The 19953-nt window shown below is 37.2% G+C and overlaps 1 protein-coding gene across 1 annotated transcript in view; it reads left to right on the top strand.

The window, feature by feature from the left end:
• SPATA16 (spermatogenesis associated 16) overlaps positions 1-19953 on the top strand; it is a 197691-nt gene that overhangs the window by 109427 nt on the left and 68311 nt on the right. The window contains 1 exon segment of the mRNA XM_036447738.2: positions 11658-11742. Coding sequence (XP_036303631.1) covers positions 11658-11742 — 85 coding nt within the window.

Genomic DNA, 19953 nt, shown 5'->3' with positions numbered 1-19953 from the left:
ATCAATCTTTCCCTTGATATCTTCCAAAAGTTGTTTTATGTATTTGGGTGCTCCTATATTGGGTGCATATATGTTTACCAGAGTTATATCTTCTTGTTGAATTGCTCCCTATGGTATTATGTAGTGGCCTTCCTTATCTCTTGTTATGGCCTTTACTTTGAGGTCTATTTTGTCAGATATAAGTATTGCAAACCCAGCTTTTTTTCTCATTTCCATTTGCCTGAAAATTTTTTTCTATCCCTTCCTTATCAGTCTGTGAATCCTTTGTTCTGAGATGGGTCTCTTGTAGAGAGCAAATATATGGGTGGTGTGTGTTCTTTTGTTTGTTTGTTTGTTTGTTTTTGTTTTTATTTTTTTGCTTTGTTTTGTTTTGTTTTTCCATTCAGCTACTCTATGTCTTTTGATTGGAGCATTTAGTCCATTTATATTTACATTTATTGTTATTATTGATAAGTATTTGTTTGTCATCATTTTTATTCTTAATGTTTTTGTTTCTTCTTTCCTTTATATTAGTTCTTTTTACAGCAGTACCTTTAGCATTTCTTGCATTGTTGGCCTGGTGGTAATACATTCTCTTAGCCCCCCTTTTTTTTTATCTGTGAAGCTCCTTATTCCACCTTCAATTTTGAATGATAGCCTTTCTGAGTATAGTATTCTTGGATTCAGTCCCTTGCTTTGCATCACTTTGTATATTTAATTCCAGTCCCTTCTGGCTTGGTGTGTTTCTGTTAAGAAATCAGTTGAGCTGAAACTGGTTTGGCTCAGTGGATAGAGCGCCGGCCTGAGGACTGAAAGGTCCTGGGTTCAATTCCAGTCAAGGGCATATACCTTGGCTGCAGGCACATCCCCAGTAGGGGGTGTGCAAGAGGCAGCTGATCGATGATTCTCTCTTGTCGATGTTTCTAACTCTCTATCCCTCTATCTTCCTTTCTGTAAAAAATCAATAAAATATATTTTTTTTAAATAATAAAATATTTTTTTAAAAAAAGAAAGGAAGGAAGGAAGGAAGGAAGGAAGGAAGGAAGGAAGGAAGGAAGGAAGGAAGAAAGAAAGAAAGAAAGAAAGAAAGAAAGAAAGAAAGAAAGAAAGAAAGAAAGAAAGAAAGAAAGAAAGAAATCAGTTGATATTCTAATGGGAGATCCCTTGTAGGTAACTTTATGTCTCTCTCTGGCAGCTTTTAAGATTCTTACTTTGTCATTGATGTTTGTCAATTTAATTACGTATGTCTTGGTGTTGATCTTTTTTTAGTTCATCTATGTGCTTCTTGGATTTTGTGGGGGGTTTTTTTGCCAATATCAGGTATGTTCTCTGCCATTATTTCTTTAAACGGGTTTTCTATCCCTTGCTTCTCTTCCTCTCCTTCGGGTACCCCTATTATGCAGATGTTGTTTCATTTTATATTGTCCCAAAGCTTCCTTAAGCTCTCCTCTTTCTTTTTAAATTTTCTTTCCAGTTGCTGCTATGTTTGTTTATTTCTACCTTGTCTTCTAACTCGCTGATGTAGTCCTCAGCCTCTTCTAGTCTACTGTTTAAGCCTTCCATTGTGTTCTTTATTGTAGCTATGTTGTTTTTCATTTCCTCTTTGTTTCTTTTCAAGTTAGTGACATTCTCATTCAGCTCCTTATAATTCTCATTGAGTTCTGTGTATTTGTCATCCAGCCATTTGAGCATCCTTATAACCATTACTCTGAATTCTTTCTCTGACATGTTATTGTACTTGCCTCCATTTCATTTAACTCCCTTTCTGGTGATTCCTCTTTTTCTTTCCTTTGGGGATTGCTTTTTTGTATCACCATGTTTCACTGTAACATTTTAATTGTTTCTGTGTCCTAGATCCAACATCTTTCCGCCCAGGTTCTTTTGGGGAGGGTGCTGCTGGTGTAATCTCTCAAGTCTCCTGGGCTTGGTAATCTAGTGTAGCTCCCTACTTGAGGTATTTGGGTTTTCTTGATATAGGTCAGCAAACCAGAATGGCTCAACTGCAGTTTCCAGAAGTCAGCAGCTGGGGAGGATGTCCCAATATTTGCTGCCTTGTGCCCTTGGTTGAAATCACTCATGTCTAACGGGTGCTCACAGAGGCATCCAGGAGCTGGTCTGTTAGGGTGGTAGGGCTCAGGAGGCCTGAGCTCTGGTAAGACGTGACTACAGTGTCCAGAGTTCTGTAGCTGTGGGGTGAGAAGACTCAGTTTTTGCTGCTGCCTCTGTGATTGGACACACACACACCCAGTGGCGGCTCACAGGGGCACCCACAGTGCATTTGCCAGCATGGCACACTGACGCAGTCTAAAGAGTCCTGGTGCTGAAGCCACACGCTCAAGGTGTCTGTGGGCAGGTATCTAAGAAGAGGGAGTTCGGAATTTCTAATGTTAGGGCAGTGTGCCCTTGTATGTATAAGACTGCACCCAGCAGAGGCTCACAGTGGTATCCAAGAGCAACACGCTGGAACAGTGTGACTGTGGTGTCCGAAGGTCTGCAGCTGGGGAGAGGGGAGTTGCACTTACTGCTGTGAGAATGGTGCACCTCAGGAGGTGGAGGTTCTAAGGTCTGCAGGTCTGCAGGTGGGGTAGCAAGATCTTGGCTGGAGTGGCTACCAGGTCACGGACAGTGTCTAAGGGCTGTCTGAGTGGTAGTGCTGATGAGTTCCTAGAAGAGGCTACTCTCCCCTTCAAGATGGTCTGGGCTCTGTTCCCGAGTCCCGCAACGTGAGGAGTGTCCGCAGCAGTCGTGGGTTCTCGCTGTCAAAGAGAGCCTGGTCTTCCAATCCCTGCTGCTCCTGCTGGACTTAACTGTCCCTCATTCACTCACACACACACACACACACACACACACACACACACACACACACCACACTCTCCTTTCACTCACTCACATCCTTTCCCTAACCTCCATCTTTCCAGATGCATATATATTTAAAAGCCAAATTCTGACCCTTTTATATTTAACAGATGTATTAAGAAAATTAAATGTGACTTTCAGAAACAATTTTGTAAAATGAGTTCAAATATAGTATCAAAAGAATAGATTTGCTTGCAGAGGATTAATAAATCTGAAGACATCATGTTGAAGTAATTATAGAAACAACATATGAGGCCAATGTGCTTCTTTGTCCTTTTCCTTTTTAATTTATGTGATAAATACATCAGCATACATTAGCACTTATTAAGCTCTTATATGGCTTACCATTGCATTGTATTCTCTATTGCAGAAATTAAATTGACAAAGCCCACCCTGTCACTCCATTCCCATGCCAGCTCCACTACAAAAGCATCTGTCAGATATGTACAGGAGTGGCTCTAGGGCCAGACTGTTTATGTTAGGATTCTAATGAGCTATGTAACTCTATAGGATTTGGTTTCTTTGTAACAAAATAATTGATTTTTTCCGTTTAAATAAATCAATAAGATAATGTTTAGTCAATAAATGAACAAATGTTTACTATGTAGCTACTACTGTTCTTAGCCCAAAAATTCCTTCCTTCAAGGAGCTTACATTCCAGTAAAGAGCTGATAGTAAATATTCTAGGCTTGGCGGGCCCAAAGGGTGTTTCATAACCATTCAACTCTGCCATTACTGCACAAGAACTAGTCATAGACAGTGCACAAGCAATGCACAAATGAATGCGCATTGCTATATTCCAGTAAAACTTTATTTACAAACAGGTGGCAGACCAGATTTGACCTATGGGTCATAGTTTGCTGACCTATGCTGTAGAGAGGAAGACAGCAATAAATGCTACCAAATCTAATAATGGTGATGAGTATGGGAGGAAAAGTAAAAAGCAAGAACATGGATAGTATTGCAGTGTGTCAGGGTAGTTCTCCGTGAGAAAATAGCACCCAATACAGACCTAAAGGAGGTAATCAAGAGAGTTAAGGGTGCTGGGGAAAGAACATTCTAGGACAGGAATTGACAAGTGCAAAATCCCAGCGACAATAGCATCCTTGTTTGGCTTGTGGAACAGTAAGGGGGATCTTGCTGTTTGTCTGGAGAGAGTAAGAAATGAGATCAGAGGAGCAACATGTGACCAATTATGGATGTTGTCCATTTTCCCCTCATTGCCTCACTTTACCCCCCAGGCCTTCACCACATTATGTCTGTGTCCATGGGCTATGCATTTATGCATATACGTTTTCTTATAGTCCCTCTCCATACACTCTCCTCTGAGATCTGTTAGTCTGCTCCATGTGTCCATGCCTCTGGATGGATTTGGTTCATCAGTTCATTTTGTTCATGAGATTCCACATATAAGTAAGATCATGTGATATTTGTCTTTCTCTGACTGCCTAATTTCGCTTAGCATGATAATCTCCAGGTCCATCCATGTTGTTGCAGAGGCTAAGAGTTCCTTCTATTCTATAGCCACATAGTATTCCATAGTAAATGTAACACAACTTTTTTACCTACTCATCTGTTGATGAGCACTTAGTCTGTTTCCAGATCTTGGCTATTAGAAATAAGGCTGCACTAACATAGGAGTGCATATAATCTTTCTAATTAGTGTTTGGGGTTTCTTCAGGCAAATTCCCAGAGTGATATTGCTGGGTCATAAGCTAGTCCCATTTTTTATTTTTATTCCCAGAGTGGCATTGCTGGGTCATAAACTTGTCCCATTTTTTATTTTTGAAACTCCACACTGTTTTCCCCAGTGACTGCTCCAATCTGTATTCCCAAAAATGCACCAGGTTTCCTTTTCTCCACATCTTCACCAGCGCTTGTTGTGTGTTGATTTATTGATAGTAGACATTCTGACAGGTGTGAGGTGATTCTATTGTAGTTTTTATTTGCATCTCTCTGATGGTTAGTGACCTTGAGCCTTTTTCCATGTCTGTTGGCCATTTGTATGTAGAAGTGTCTGTTCAGGTCCTTTGCCCATTTTTCAATTGGGTTGTTTGTCTTTCTGGTGTTGAGTTAAATTAGGTTCTTCATATATTTTCAATAATAACCCTTTATCAGATGTATCATTGAAGAATATATTCTCCCATACAGCCAGTTCCCTTTTCATTTTGTTGATGGTTTCTTTTGCTGTGCAGAAGCTTTTTTTGATGTAGTCCCATTTGTTATATTTTTTCTTTTGTTTCTTTTGCCTTAGGAAATGTATTGGCAAAAATATTGCTACATAAGATGTCTGAACTTTTACTGTTTTTTCCCAGGATTTTTATGGTTTTGCAACTTAAATTAAGTCTTTTATCCATTTTGAGTTTATTCTATGTATGGTGTTAATTGGTGGTTTAGTTTCTTTTATTTCTTTGTTTGTTTGTTTGTTTGTTGCATGTACCTGTCCAATTTTTCCAACACCACTTATTGAAGAGACTCTCTTTACTCCACTGAATGTTCTTACCTCCTTTGCCAAATATTAATTAATCAAAATTATGGATTGGTTTCTGGGGTCTCTGTTCTGTTCTCTTGATCTATATGTCTATTCTTGTGCTGATACCAGGCTGTTTTTATTACAATGGCTTTTAGTATATCAAATGCCATTTTAAAGACTGGTGGAGTCTATGGGTGAGATAAGTAGCCTTTTCAGTTTTAAGCATAGCAGTGACCTGCACCAGCTCACCAGTTTTAATGAGATTGTTCCATCTGCTACATGGAAAATAGACAGATGGGGAAGCAGAGAATCCAGTTTGAAGGTTAGGTTGTTGCAATAATCCAGATGAGATATGATGAACCAGATGGTAATGATGGAGGTGGTGACAAGTGGCATAGGTTAAAGATAACCTGACCAGAATTTTATCTTAGATTGGATAGAACATGGAAATAAAGAGAGGTGTCAATGGTGACTTCAAGATTTTTTGCCTGAGAAATTGGGTCAATGGATGGATGATTAGGGACTAAGGAGGGGAAGTAAGGAGGATCAGCATCTCCGATAAAGAAATGTTAAGTTTTAAATACCTGTTAGGGCTCTGGCCAATTTTGCTCAGTGGATAGAGTGTCAGCCTTTGAACTGAAGGGTCCAAGGTTCGATTCTGGTCAAAGGCACATGTCCGGATTGTGGGCTCAATTCCCAGTAGGGGGTGTGATATCTCCCTCTCTCTCTCTCTCATTCTCCCTCCCTCTCTCCCTTTTTGAATTTAATAAAAATATTTTAAAATAATAACAAAGTGAATGCTAAAAAAAAAAGTCCATTAGGTATCTTCCAAAGGTTCAGAAATAGCACAATTAAATTCAATGAATCACTGAAGTACAGTAATTAGCAAAATTTATTGTGCACATGTCATAAAGATAGTTCATAAAGTAGGAGCCGTCCAACTAAAACATGGAATGAGGCTCAGGGGTCTATTGTTATAAAGCAACCGATATAATGAGAAAGCAGTGACTGTTAATTCTTCACAGTGATTGGTTATAATCTTAGAATTTTTCAAATGATAGCAAATTGGTCAGTTGTTATCCCTTACCAACCTGAAAAACAGTTGAAGTTTTGCTTATGATTTCCAAAGGCATAAGCAAGAAACCACCCACCATCAAGTTAGTCTTGCAAAATGAGTTTAGAAGCTTTGTGTGTATGACTATCCTGGTTTATCTGCCCAGGGGATTTTCAAGGCTGGTCTCTGTTTTTTGATTTTCACATATCTAAATAGAGATATCAAAAAAGCAGCTTTTATAAGAGTCTAGAGATCCAAAAAGAGGTTTATACTCAGAGTATAAATGTAAGAGTTGTCAACCTGCCAGTGATACTTAAAACCGTGAAACTGTTGGCATTGCTAAGGGATTGAGGACAGAAAGAAAGCAAAGAGGTGTGAGCATTGTGCCCTGTTTGCCCCAAAGTCAGGAATCCAGGGAGATGAGATACCAGCACAGGAGACTAAAAAGAGTAACCAGTGAGGTAGGAGGGAAACCAGAAATAGCAGAGCTGTAGCAGTCACATTCCAGTAAAGAGGCAAGAATGAAAACCTTGCTGGAATGAATTTAGGAGAGAGAAATTAGAGATAATTAGATATTTGCTCACAGCTTTCTCAAAGAGGTTTTGTTTGTTTGTTTGTTTGTTTGTTTGTTGAGAAGGAAATGATTAAGGGAGGGAAGTGGATTTAGAGAGGTCTTGAAATGTTTTAAGGAGGTGAAAAAGACAGCATTTTATGTGCTGGGGGGAAACATCCAAGGAAATTTTGAAAGAAAGAGTAGAAATGAGAGAGAGAGAGAGAGAGAGAGAGAGAGAGAGAGAGAGAGAAGAGAAACTGGAGCAGTTTCCATGGGTAGGCATGGTAGGATGAGGTCTGGTGCAGCAGTGTGGGTGGGGTGGGTTCACATTCTGCTATGCAAAGAGCTTAGCATGGTGCTTAGCATTTATTAAAGGCTCAAAACTGACAGATATTAAAACATCAACTGTCAATTTAAAAGGTCTGGCTAATATGATCATGCAGTTCCAGTACAGCTACAAAATTCAGTAGATTAATGAAAGTAAGTTGGCTAGAATAATGACAATGAAACGGAGACACTTAGAAGCAACACTGAATTACATTGATGTGTATCTGGGATATCAGCCTAGAGTAAACAGAGACACCTGAAGGAAAGTAGAGAGAATGATAGGGTACTGTTTACATCGACTCATAAGTCAGCCAGAACTCAGATCCCACAGGTACTTGACTCCTTGTAGATGCTCTGAGTTGATTATAAATTCAGCATGATTGAAAAACACAAAAAAAGTCTCTTCCCTCATAAATATTGCATAGTACAATGTTATTTTTGTGCTCTTTTTATGTTCTTCCACTGCTTTTTATACTGATTCATAAAGACTAAGCTGTAGGGCAGAGCAGTGATAGGGAACCTGACAAAGAAAGGTTGTGGTGAAGGAATAACTCCCATTTCCATTGGGAAGAAAATGCTGTTGGAGCAACTACAAGCTAAATTTTGTTCTTCATATGAGCATAGCTCTGTCAGGTATTGAGGGAAATGCATGATACTTAAGAAAAATATCTCCACACCCATGTTAACTTTATGAAACCATACTTTGTTTCTGGTACCCTTTTTTCTAAATTTATTGAGGTGACATTGGCTAATAAGATTACATAAGTTTACATAGTGAAATCATTTTCTGTCACCTGATATTTGATCCCCTTTACTCTTCACTTCCCTCTGGTAACCACCATACTGTTCTCTGCGTTGAAGAGTTTTTGTTTATCTTGTTTGTTCATTTGTTGCTTTCAGTTTTATACCCCACATATAAGTGAAATCATATGGTTCTTAACTTTTTCTGTCTGAATTATTTGGCTTAGTATATTCTCAAGGACCATAGCAAATGGCAGTATTTAATCTTTTCTTACAGCTGACTAGTATTCCATTGTATATATGTGACACATCTTCTTTATACAAAATTATCGAAGGACGCTTAGGTGGTTTCCATGTCTTGGCCACCACGAATAATGCTGCAATGAGCATAGGGGTGCATATGTCTTTGCAAATAAATGTTTTCAAACGTTTCAGGTGGCTACCCAGAAGATGGGTTGTTGGGTCATATGGTAGCTCCAGTCATAATTTTTTGAGGCACCTCCATACCTTTTTAAACATTTTTATTGATTTTTAGAGAAAGAAGAAGAGAGAAGGATAAAGAGAGAAATATCAAGGATAGTCCTAACTGGTTTGGCTCAGTGGATCGGCCTATGGACTGAAGGATCCCAACTTTGATTCCAGTCAAGGGCACGTACGTTGGTTGCGGGCATATTCCCAGAAGAGGGTGTGCAGGAAGCAGCTGATCAATGTTTCTCTCTCATCAATGTTTCAAACTCTCTATCCCTCTCCCTTCTTCTCTGTGAGAAAATCAATAAAATATTTTTAAAAGAAATATCGATGAGAGAGAAACATCATTGATTGGCTCCCTCCTGCATACCACCCACAGGGGATCGGGCCCCACAAATTGGACATGTGCCCTGACTAGGAGTAGAATCAATGACCTCTCAGTTCCTGGGTTGATGCTCAACCACTGAGCCACACCACCAAGGCCCTCTATACCTTTTTACTATTAAAATAATTGTGCTTCACTGAGGGCAGGTAACAAATTTCAATGAATCTTAATTCTTCACTTATTTCTTTTTTATGTAATTTTATTTTTCAATTAGAGTTTACATTCAATATCACTTTGTACTGATTTCAGGTGTAGAGCATAGTGATTAGATAATCATATTCTTTACAAAGTGTTGCCCCCCCCTCAATATTCTAGGATCCTCCTGGAATAATTACTGCAATATTACTGTATATTACTATATTAGTATAGTTATTACAATATTACTGACTATATTTCTTATGCTGTACTTTACACCCCTGTGACTATTTTTAACTGCCAATCTGTACTTCTCAGTCTCTTCACCTTTTTTACCCAGTCTCAATATAAATTTGAAGATGTTCCTTTGGAAAAAGACTTGAGCCCCCAGGTGTAATAAAATCACACTTAAGAATTTAGCAATTTGACAACACGTCATTACAGAAAAAAAGCAACTTTGAAAAAATAATAAAAATACTAAAGTTTCTAAATTTACACTAGTAAACTCAAAAACAAAGTACCAGAAGCTTTAAAATGCACTCTCCAGAAACCCACTGTATTGATCTATCTCCTCTTCTCTCACAATTATTCCAGTATAAGGGTGGCAATCATTCACATAATAGAAACTATCAATTTAGCTTTTACCTAACTCAAGACACTAGGTCTATGAGCCAGAATATCTTTTACATTTTTTAAAAAGTTTCAAAGTTATAAAGTTTCTTTTCTGATCTCTGCACAGTCATTTTAGTACAACCTGTACATTGCCCCAGAAGAGAAAACAGTAGACTGAAATATTTCAGGAGGCCTATGGCCAGAAGGTATAGACGTTGGTTTCTGACGATTGACTGGCAGTTATACCAATGCTTGCCACCTGTTGCTCAACCTAGTAATTTGTCTGCCTTAGAGTTAGACAAATTGTGCCAAGTCTGGCCCTGCATATGTTCTTGGAAATAAAGTCTTAGTGGAACACAGCCCCAGGCATTTGTTTATGCATTGTTTATAGCTGCTTCCGCATGACAAAGCTCAGTTGTTAGGAGACACATGGCCCGCAAATATTTGCTATCTGATTTTGATTTTTTACAAAACTTAGGTAAAGTTTGCCCCCACCCCCACCCCCATTTACCTAATGGCTGGTGTCCTGTTAAACAGTGGTAGTTGAACCATATAATCAAGGGAAGGAAGAATCAAAATGCAGTCAGTCCTCACGTAAGCTTCTATCTGTACAATGTATGCTATCCTTGAGAGTGAAATTTTCCATTGGTTGATTTTTTAATTGATATTTTCATTTATTTCTTCAATTCAGAATTTATTAAATGTATTCCTATTAAGGGACAGGTACCTCTATATCCAATAGGCTGCCTTTTCAGGTAGTCATGGCAAAAAAAAAAAAAAATGTTTTCAGGTGTTTCTCTCACAATGCAAATGTTTGAAATCCACTTTTACCACTTACTTGTCTATGATTTCTTTGGCTTGTTGGCTATTCCATACATATTCATACAACATCAAAACCTCCTAGTTCCCTTTATCTTATTAAACTAGAGCTCTGAAAATATGGAAGGCTTCTTGAAATATTACTTATTCTTAAATTATTATCATTTATTTTGAAATGTCAATGATCAGCTTCTTTTCAATAACACATGTGTGAAAAGAAAAACATTGAGCTGAATAATCCGCCAAATGGTGGTATTGTTTTCCATTGTTAATTTTTAAAGTCCTAATTTTTCTCTGTTCTGCGCAAGAATCTAAACATTTTAATACTTTTAACATAGTACCATAGTAAGTTTATAGCTGCTGTGTCTTACACAACCCACATTTAGGGAAGTAAAATTTCTAATTCAATTTACAATAATGTCAAGAAACAACACGTATCTGCAGGCAAAGATAAGAAAAACATTCAGGGGTACACAGTGATAGCTCTACTTAAATAAATAAACTTTTGGTTCTAGTGATTAGGTACACAGGATTATTATATGTTTAATTGGCTAACGTGACAATTTGGAATTACTTCTAGTCACATTTAATTGGATTTGGAGTCTCTGGAGAAAAGAAATAGAGAAGCTTAGCAGAGAAACAGTCATAAAAGTAAACTGTTTTTTCCAAAGGGTGCTAAGCAATGAATTAATATCCATTGCACAATACTTTTTAATATCCCCTCAGCTTCATAAGACTAATGCAGTAGTTGTACATACTAGATACTAAAACCAATTCAATTAAACACAAGTTTACAGGGAGGGGAGTGTTTGTAGAATTGGAAATTTTTTATTTTCAATTTTAAGGAGGGTAATTTAATCAGAGGTGAATGATCTTTAATTCAGGTAAAGCAGGAGATATGCTTAAATACCAATATATAATAGTTAGCTATAATGCTATGCTAGGTTTAGAGGCATTTTAGACTCCATAAAATGTGTTACTCTGTAAATGCTTTGGAGCTTAGTAAGAGGCAACCAAAACAAAGCATTCTCTCATCATCTGTAAATACTATTCCTATACTGTATAATCAAATATATATATAAAAGATAAATGGCTAGTTGCTTCTCTTAAAGTTCAATGTAGCTATCAGAAAAAGACTTACTCGTACATTACAAAATCTTTTTCCTTGGTATTTATATATACCACCTGGTATGGTTTTCCTTTTGTCTTATAAATTTGTTTTTTGTTGTTGTTTTTTATCTGTCCTTGTTCTTAGGAGTGCCATGGTTGCTGACTACATGTTCTGGCTTTTTGGAGGAAGTGAACAGTGTATAAGCAAGCTCATCAAACTGTATTGGCAGGTAAAAATTGATGCCCCAACTACAAAAGAGGGGCCCACTCATTTTTAGAACCAAAATGAAGGGTTAGTACTTACAAGACTGCTGAAAAAGGTAGCTGTGAGCATATTCATCAGAGGGACACTACTCAGTAGTAATGTATTTAATGTATTTGTAATTAAGTAGATTTTCTGAGGCTCATTTTAAGGGCTAAATTCAAGGTTGTTAACCCTTGGCCCAAACTTCAGTTTTACAACCCACTATAACTTTTAGACATCCCCAGAATTGTTTTCCCAGGCATGCTGCTATTATGACATGATCCTTTAAAATATTAACTTTGTATTTTCATACATTCTTTTTGGTCTATGACTTGTAAAATCAGATACTGCAAGTAATACCAATTACATAATAAATGGAAATACAAAGATCAATTGTATTTATTGAGTAACATTTAGGATTTGCAACAATAACCAAACAAACTGTAGATCTTCTTTTTTGTCATTCAAAGTGGCAGCAAAAAGTCATAGGAAAGGTCAGTTAGATGTCAAGAAGAGAATCATAATTTCTTAGAATTATAGGAGAATTAAGAATGTACTAAATTAATCTCCTTCATGACACACAAATCTACTTTTGTCCTATTCTATTCCCCACAAATTGTCAATGACTTTCTGCTAAAATATGTGCAAAATGAAGATCTCACTTATCTTTAAGAAACAACATCTAACTTGCTAATTAGATAAACTTCTTTCTTCATTCAAAGTGGATTTCAACCCTCTTGATACTTAGATCAAGCGGTTCCCAGGGGGGCCACAATGATCAAATGCAAACACATTTCCAAATATTTTTTTTCAAATATTTGAAAATCAACTACAAAAGCTACCTTTCTCCTCCATAGCTTCTGCCCTCCAGACTATGTGAGGCTATTTTTTCCTTTGTGTTTCAAGATAGTTTCATTTAATTGAATATGAACCTTTGGAACCAACTAGAATAAGATCTGCTAACACACTAATATGAAAGTGAGAAATAATTGTTTCCATCTTCTAGTGCTTCCTAATGTTTCCCACATTCTCATTATTGTGTCTTGGCCCCTCATTTATTGTATTTCTATCAGGAAATACAGAATGTTATCTTTATTAAACAGTAAAGTATTAATATACCATGTAAAATTCTCAGTAATTTATATTGTTTCATCTAAATATTTGGATGATTATAGTTGAGTCCTATAAATGGTTGTTTTTTAAGTGAACCTTTAGGTAGGTAAATTTTAATCTCAAAAAATTATTAATTTGCTGATAAGTTTTAGAATTTTCTAAGGAAATTTAGAATATACAAAATAGTGGTAGTTGCTTATAGACATGTTAGTAAATAGTTGTAAAAAATTGCTAGATTTGAAATACAAGCAAATATTATAATATGGGCTATAGATATAGTAAAGGAAGAGGAAACTTTATTAAAGGATTTCAAAGGCTTCTAGAGAGAGATGGGACAGGAATTAAATCTTGAGGATGAGACAATAGCTAGCAGGCCTGGCATATATCAGCTCCAAGATGAGTGTTTTAATTTATTCATTCATTAAACACCCGGTATATTTAATACCTATTGTGTTTTCTGCATTGAGCTGGGTGGGCTGGGGGGAGGTCCAATATTGGTTCATCCTAAAATAGGTCAACAGCCTGAAATTGGCTAATCATTTTGTTTCCTTTATCTTTCAGAGAGCACCAATATCACTATTTACCTCAAACTATAATAAGAAAATAATCTTCACTTAGCAATACATGCGTGTTTGCTATATTAAAAAAGAACAAAACAACCACTATTATTTTGCCATTCTGTAGTAAGGAAAGATTTAAAAAAAAATGTATTTCTCTTTGTATTCTTCTTTTCTCCTTTAACTTGAAGCTAACATGGCATATTAAAAACGAGCCCTTATCTGGAAGTCACATGTGATTCAGTCCAAGCTCAAGCACTAGTCGCCTAACCTGAGGCTGGGTAGTCTCCAGAGGGGCTTCAGCTGTGAAATAAGAGATGCCTAGCATAAAGTGCTTGAGGAGGTCTATTCTTAAAGCCCACGGGAGCACTAAAATCTCACACTTTTAGGCACATCCAAACATGATATCACAAATTTTAAGAAAAAAAGTAACATAATTGGACACTTCATCCTATAGGTAAATTCCATAACCTAAACCCCTCTAGCCCCAGCCTCACCACACCACACCATTGTATTGTCTGTTACATTCTCTCTTGTGCTAGCTAGCCTCTCCTTGATCTTAATTCAAATATAAATATAAACCTGGTCTATTCTAAATCAAAAGGGGGGTTAGGACATTGCCCGAGAGTGCCCAGTCCATGCCTATAAAGGTAGGAATGCCCCACTACCCCAACATCACTGCAACTACACTGTTGAATTTAAGAATGCCCCAAACATCACAGACTGGGAATTGTATGTGCATGTACATTCGTAGACATTCATTAAGGCTGAATACAGACAGGGGTGTTTTCACTACCTTTGAAAGTGGAGAAGATACTATACAGTTTCCATTCAACCACATAAAACCCTTTCATTTTGGTCAGTTATTCTTTTTAGAGGTGTAAAGCAAGAAATGGGAAACTTCACAATGTAAAAATTTGAGAACCAGTCTATACCCACTCTTACAGACCATTGAGTTACAAAGTTTATATGCAAAAGAATAGAACTTTGCTTTGGTAAGCTCAAGAACTCCTTTAAATTGTATTAAGAATATTTTCATATCATCCACTCAGCAAGAAAAGAAGGGCATAAATATCTACACTATATGACAGCTCACACTGGGATATATCACTTTGAATAAAAGTGTTTGCACATGTTACTCTATAATAGTGTCACCTCGTCAGAGCTAGAGAGGGTTGGAAATAACTTGTCAGCAGACTGTACTTGCATACATGCCTCTGCAACTGATTCCCTTCTCCTGTTATCAGCCACCCTTTCCTCACACACTGGAGACTGTATCACAATTCTGAACTAATTCACAAAATGGGAAGCCCTATGCAGGCTAAGAATTCGCTATTTTAAAGCAGTGTCCCTTATGTATTCACATATTGCTCCTAAAAATAATAATATTATTCCAAGATTTTCATAGTAAACTCTAATCCACCTCCCAAGCCCTTTGCCCTTTAGGTCCAGGGCTAGATTTAATGGCATCAGGAAACAAATAAGACTTCCTGCTCTTCCACTCCTATCTCGTTTTCCTGCTTTCCAGCCTTCACTTTCAGCCATGCTCTCGGCCACGTGGGTTATCTTTGTGTGGCTTTATCTCCTGCCATATGAGTAACAGAGCCAACTCTGGTCTGCACCACTCAACAAAGTAGAGTGAGAAAAGGTGATAGCAGCTAATTCTGTTGCAGAACTCCATGCAATGAGTGTGGAGGAGCCCCATCCCTGTCAGGGTGCGTGTGTGGGGCAACCCATCTATGTGTCTGTCTCACATCATGCCCCACTCCTCTGTCTTTCCCTCCCTCCCCTTCTCTCTCTACCCAGGCAAGCTGTCTGAGAAGCTCATTCCCCACCTCAACTGTTCTGTTAAATTTTTTCTTTTCTTTTTTTCTTTTTTGAATCACAAGCCCCTCTGAGAATCTGATTCAATTTGCAGGCATCCACCTAGAAACAATACTTATAAACATATACACATAGAAAAATATGTTTACCCTTTATCTCACTGCATTGAAAATTGATCTCCTACACATAGAACACCAAAGCAGCACTTACAGATTACTCTGGCTTTCTCACTTTTGTGAGAGGGTTGTGCACGTTTTCTGGAATAAAAAAAATTGAAATATTATATTTGACATCTCATCACTATCAGCATTTCATTTTAATGGCTATAGAGCTAAAACCCTGATTCACAGTTTTGAATAGCAAATGGAGTCAGAACTCCTATAGTTCACAATATCTCAGGTAGGCAGGCATCAAAAAACACAAAATTCAGCCTGGCTGGTATTCTCAGTGGTTAGAGCATCAGCACTGGCACAAAAGGGTGGTAGGTTTGATTCCTGGTCAAGGGCATGCTTCTGGGTTGCAGGTTTGATACCCAGCCCATCAGGGTGCATGCATGAGGCAACCAATCTATGTGTTATCTCACCTCAATACTCCACTTTCCTCTTTTCCTCCCTCCCTCCCTTTCCTCCTCTTTCTCTAGAAAATAATGGGGGGGGGGGGGGTATGCCCTCAATTAACAAAAATAACAAAATTAAATAAAGAATTTATAAAAATAAATAAATAAATATCAAAATTTATATTACATCATTCCTTTGTCCTCAAGTCAATGAGATTTATTTTTCTTAGTAAATTACCTTTTTTCTTTGCTCTATATCATCAAAGTTGTCTATGTCAGTAATGTGTTTCTTTTTTTAAATTTTTTAAAATATATTTTTATTGATTTTTTACAGAGAGGAAAGGAGAAAGATAGAGAGCTAGAAACATCAATGAGAGAGAAACATCGACCAGCTGCCTCTTGCACACCACCTACCGGTACATGCCTTCACAGGAATCGAACCCGGGACCTTTCAGTCCCCAAGCCAACGCTCTACCACTGAGCCAAACCGGTTTCAGCAGCAATGTGTTTCAATGTTAACACTATCTAAATGAAAAGAGACCTTTATAAGACAAGCCATTTGCTAGGTTTCTATAGATTTTTGTAGCTAGAAACTCTCCAAACTTTGTCGGCCTTACTCTTAGTATTGCAAAGTTCATATTGTTATTTGACTCAGGCCACCTCATTTGAAGAAGCAGCTTGACCAAAAACAAGCTCATAGTTTTTTTCAGCAGCATGTCTAATAGCTAATTCAGTGTGTCAATCAAAATATTTGTCTAATTTATCTAAGATATCAGCCATGAAAAAAATAAAAACTAGTCCTGAAATAAACTCACTATGAATTTGTTCTAAAATGGGTTTTCTTTTCCTTTAAACATTTTAAAAGAATTAACCAGCTGGCCAGCATGGCTCAATGGTTGAGCATTAACCTATGAACCAGGAGGTCACTGTTGAATTCCTATTCAGGGCATCTACTTGGACTGTAGGCTCGATTCCCAGTGAGGGACATGCAGGAGGCAACTGATCCAGAATTCTCATCATTGATGTTTCTAGCTCTCTTTTCTTCTCCCTTCTTTTTTGAAATCAATAAAAATGCATATTTAAAATGAAAAAAATTAACCAAACCAAATTATTTCTAAATTTCCCCTCTGGATTGCCAACAAATTTCTTTAATAGGCAAGAACCTTGTGGGGTGTGTTCTTGTACCTTGACAAAGATCTACTGAAGTGGCACTGATTTGAGTTCTTGGCTCTCAGAAAGCTTAAGACTTTCACAGTAGTAAAAGACCTCTTTGGGGATTGTTGGAAGGGTTGCTAACACCAACATAGACCCATGTAGAAAGCCTGACATGTGGAGCATCTTTCCTTAGTGAAGCAGCAAAGGCTGAGGCAGTGCCAACCTCATGGGTTGTCCATCTGTGCAGAGAATACCAAGACTTCTCATCCAATCCAAGTTGTACTTGGCATTGAAATGTTCACCATCTTCGAGATATCAATGACATATATGGTTTCCAAAAAGGGCTCACCAAGAAAAAATACTTCTTTGATGTAATTATTCTCAGTGGACAAAATCAGGCGTTGGCTGCACCAAGAAACAAGATTTTCCCCAGACACATCCTTGAAGAAGATGGCACCATCTCTGGGCCCCTAAAGCCCTTACTTGGCTTCCAGGGGTTCACAACCAGGAGTTAAGACTCTTGCACGACTCATTCTCTTTGCAGCAGCCCTTATTCTCTTTGGTATTGGGCCTAGCAAGAGACATTTACTGCTTTCAGCACTTAAAGCAAAAAATAGCATCCAGAATGTTAGTGCCATGTGATGAAACTGCACTGTAGTCATTCAAACTTGAAACCTTTCCAATCCTGTGTCTCCAGATGCTTCTTAAAGTAGTAGACACCTTTTTTCTTTGCTCTCAAATTGCATTTGTTATCATACCCATTCAGCAAATATTTATTGAGAGCTTATTAGTGATGATATGTTAGACACTGTGCTGTGTGTTGGGAATGCGTCACTAAACAAAATAGGCATGGCTGATATATGTCTTGAAGGAACATATATGTTTTCTGACACAGAATATTTATGAAGAAAAACAACTGGTACTTAAATTAGACACTATTTCTTCTTAACCTCTTTTTCTGTACATGTTTTTCTCCACTTTTTTCCATCAAAGTGAACTGCAAAAAAAGTAGCTCAATATATATTTATTAAATGAATAAATCAACTACATTAAATTTTGGTTTGACATAAAGCTCAAACCAATAATGTTTAGAATAATTTGGAATAGTTGTTTTATTTGTAATTTTAAAATTCAGTGCTTATATATATATCCCACAAATATTTCTGTGTGCGTGCATGTTAAGTTTATAATTGTGGACATATTTTGTGCTTTAGTTTTGTGTGGGATTCACCAGCCTATTTGAAGAAGGGTATAGAGTTCCAATAGTTTCTGTCTCATTGGTTTCTGTGATCACTAGTGTTTCCATGAAAAATACAAAGGTCTTAGTTATTAGCTTCTTTCAAATGTGGCAATCAAGGCAGCAGCAAGCTAATGGATTTCTCTGCACTAATCAGAGAATGGTGTAGCATAACTTAGCACTGAACAAAAGTTGATTCTTTATACTAATAGTTAATTCTAATTATTTTTTGCTTCAGCTCTTTCTTCTTGATATTGCAAAATCATTCCAATATTAGTCATTTACATGGTGAAAATTAATAATATCTCAACCTCAGAATAAAAATAAAATCTTCAGCATGAAATGACAGGCAAAGTAAGGTCAAGGAAACAGAAAAAAAATTATTAGCTTTAATAAAACACCTACATGTTCTGGAGAAGAAAAATGTGCTCTCTCTAAAGATTTTCTTCACATGAAAAATTTTTCCACCAAAAGGAACATAATAGAAATACCATATGAGCTATTTCTCTTAATGGTGTATATTTAAAGTCTATTTATTTATTTATTTATTTGTCCTTGTCAGGCAGAGAGTTTATAAAATATTTGGACACAGAGTGTCTGAAAGCAAGCAGGTATTATACATAGTGTGGCAAATGTATATTTACAGTTGTGAGTATAGGAAACAGTTTATTTTTGTAGTATTATTTTTATACAAACAACTGTAAATCTACGTTTGCCTCATCTATTTACATAAGATATGATTTGAGAAATAACAAAAACACTCACCTAAAAATCTCTCCCTATCAATTTCCATGTGTCATGTTTACATTCTCACTATTTGGCATTGAGTCTCTATGGTTTTAGGAAAATAATTTTATCTGGAAACTTTTAACTCATTCATTAGTGAACCCTGAACAGAATTGTGGGAATAAGTTCATTTAAGATTTCTTAGTCTCTTTGGAAAATGAAAACAGAATCCTGAAGGAACAAGATCAAAGAAGAGGTAAGCTCTGATGACGGAAGGTAACAGAATTCATGCAAACTGTAATGAGAGACAGTAACAGAATGTTTGAAGATATAGAGAATGTATCTTGAGCAGAAGGATCTTATGGAAGCAATGGCTACCTGTGTTTAACTCTGAGAAAGAAAGGAAGCAAAATAAATATGAGCAGTAGAAAGAGGTCAGGCCTGAGAGTCACAAAATGTAACTTCTTTTTTTTTTTTTTAATATATTTTATTGATTTTGTACAGAGAGGAAGGGAGAGAGACAGAGAGTAAGAAACATCGATGAGAGAGAGAGTCATCGATCAGCTGCCTCTTGCAAACCCCCTACTGGGGATATGTCCGCAGCCAAGGTACATGCCCTTGACCGGAATCGAACCCGGGACCTTTCAGTCCCCAAGCCGACACTCTATCCATTGAGCCAAACCGGTCCCGGCACAAAATGTAACTTCTAATTCCTATGCTAGAATTCTATTTTGAATAAGTCATTTCATTTCTGTATCAGTCAAATACTGCTACAGTGATGCTGTGTAACAAATCTCTCTAAAACTCAGTGACTTCTCATAATAAACAGGTTGGTTGCCTGGGCTTGACTAGGCTTACTTCCAAGCTACCAAGAGGCCCAAGTGTGATCCACATGCCTCTCATGCTCCTTTGACCAATGGCTACCTGATGTCTCTTCTTCTTACGGCAAAACACAGGAGTCTAAGAGAGAAAGCACAACTATACACTAGTAAGCACATTCCAACCTCTCCTCACACTATGCTTTCTAAC

Source organism: Pipistrellus kuhlii, unplaced genomic scaffold (assembly GCF_014108245.1).
Source record: "Pipistrellus kuhlii isolate mPipKuh1 unplaced genomic scaffold, mPipKuh1.p scaffold_m20_p_2, whole genome shotgun sequence".
In the NCBI taxonomy this organism is placed as follows: Eukaryota; Metazoa; Chordata; class Mammalia; order Chiroptera; family Vespertilionidae; genus Pipistrellus; species Pipistrellus kuhlii.
The sequence above is the reverse complement of the archived record's forward strand: the minus strand, read 5'-3'. Positions and strand labels throughout refer to the sequence as shown.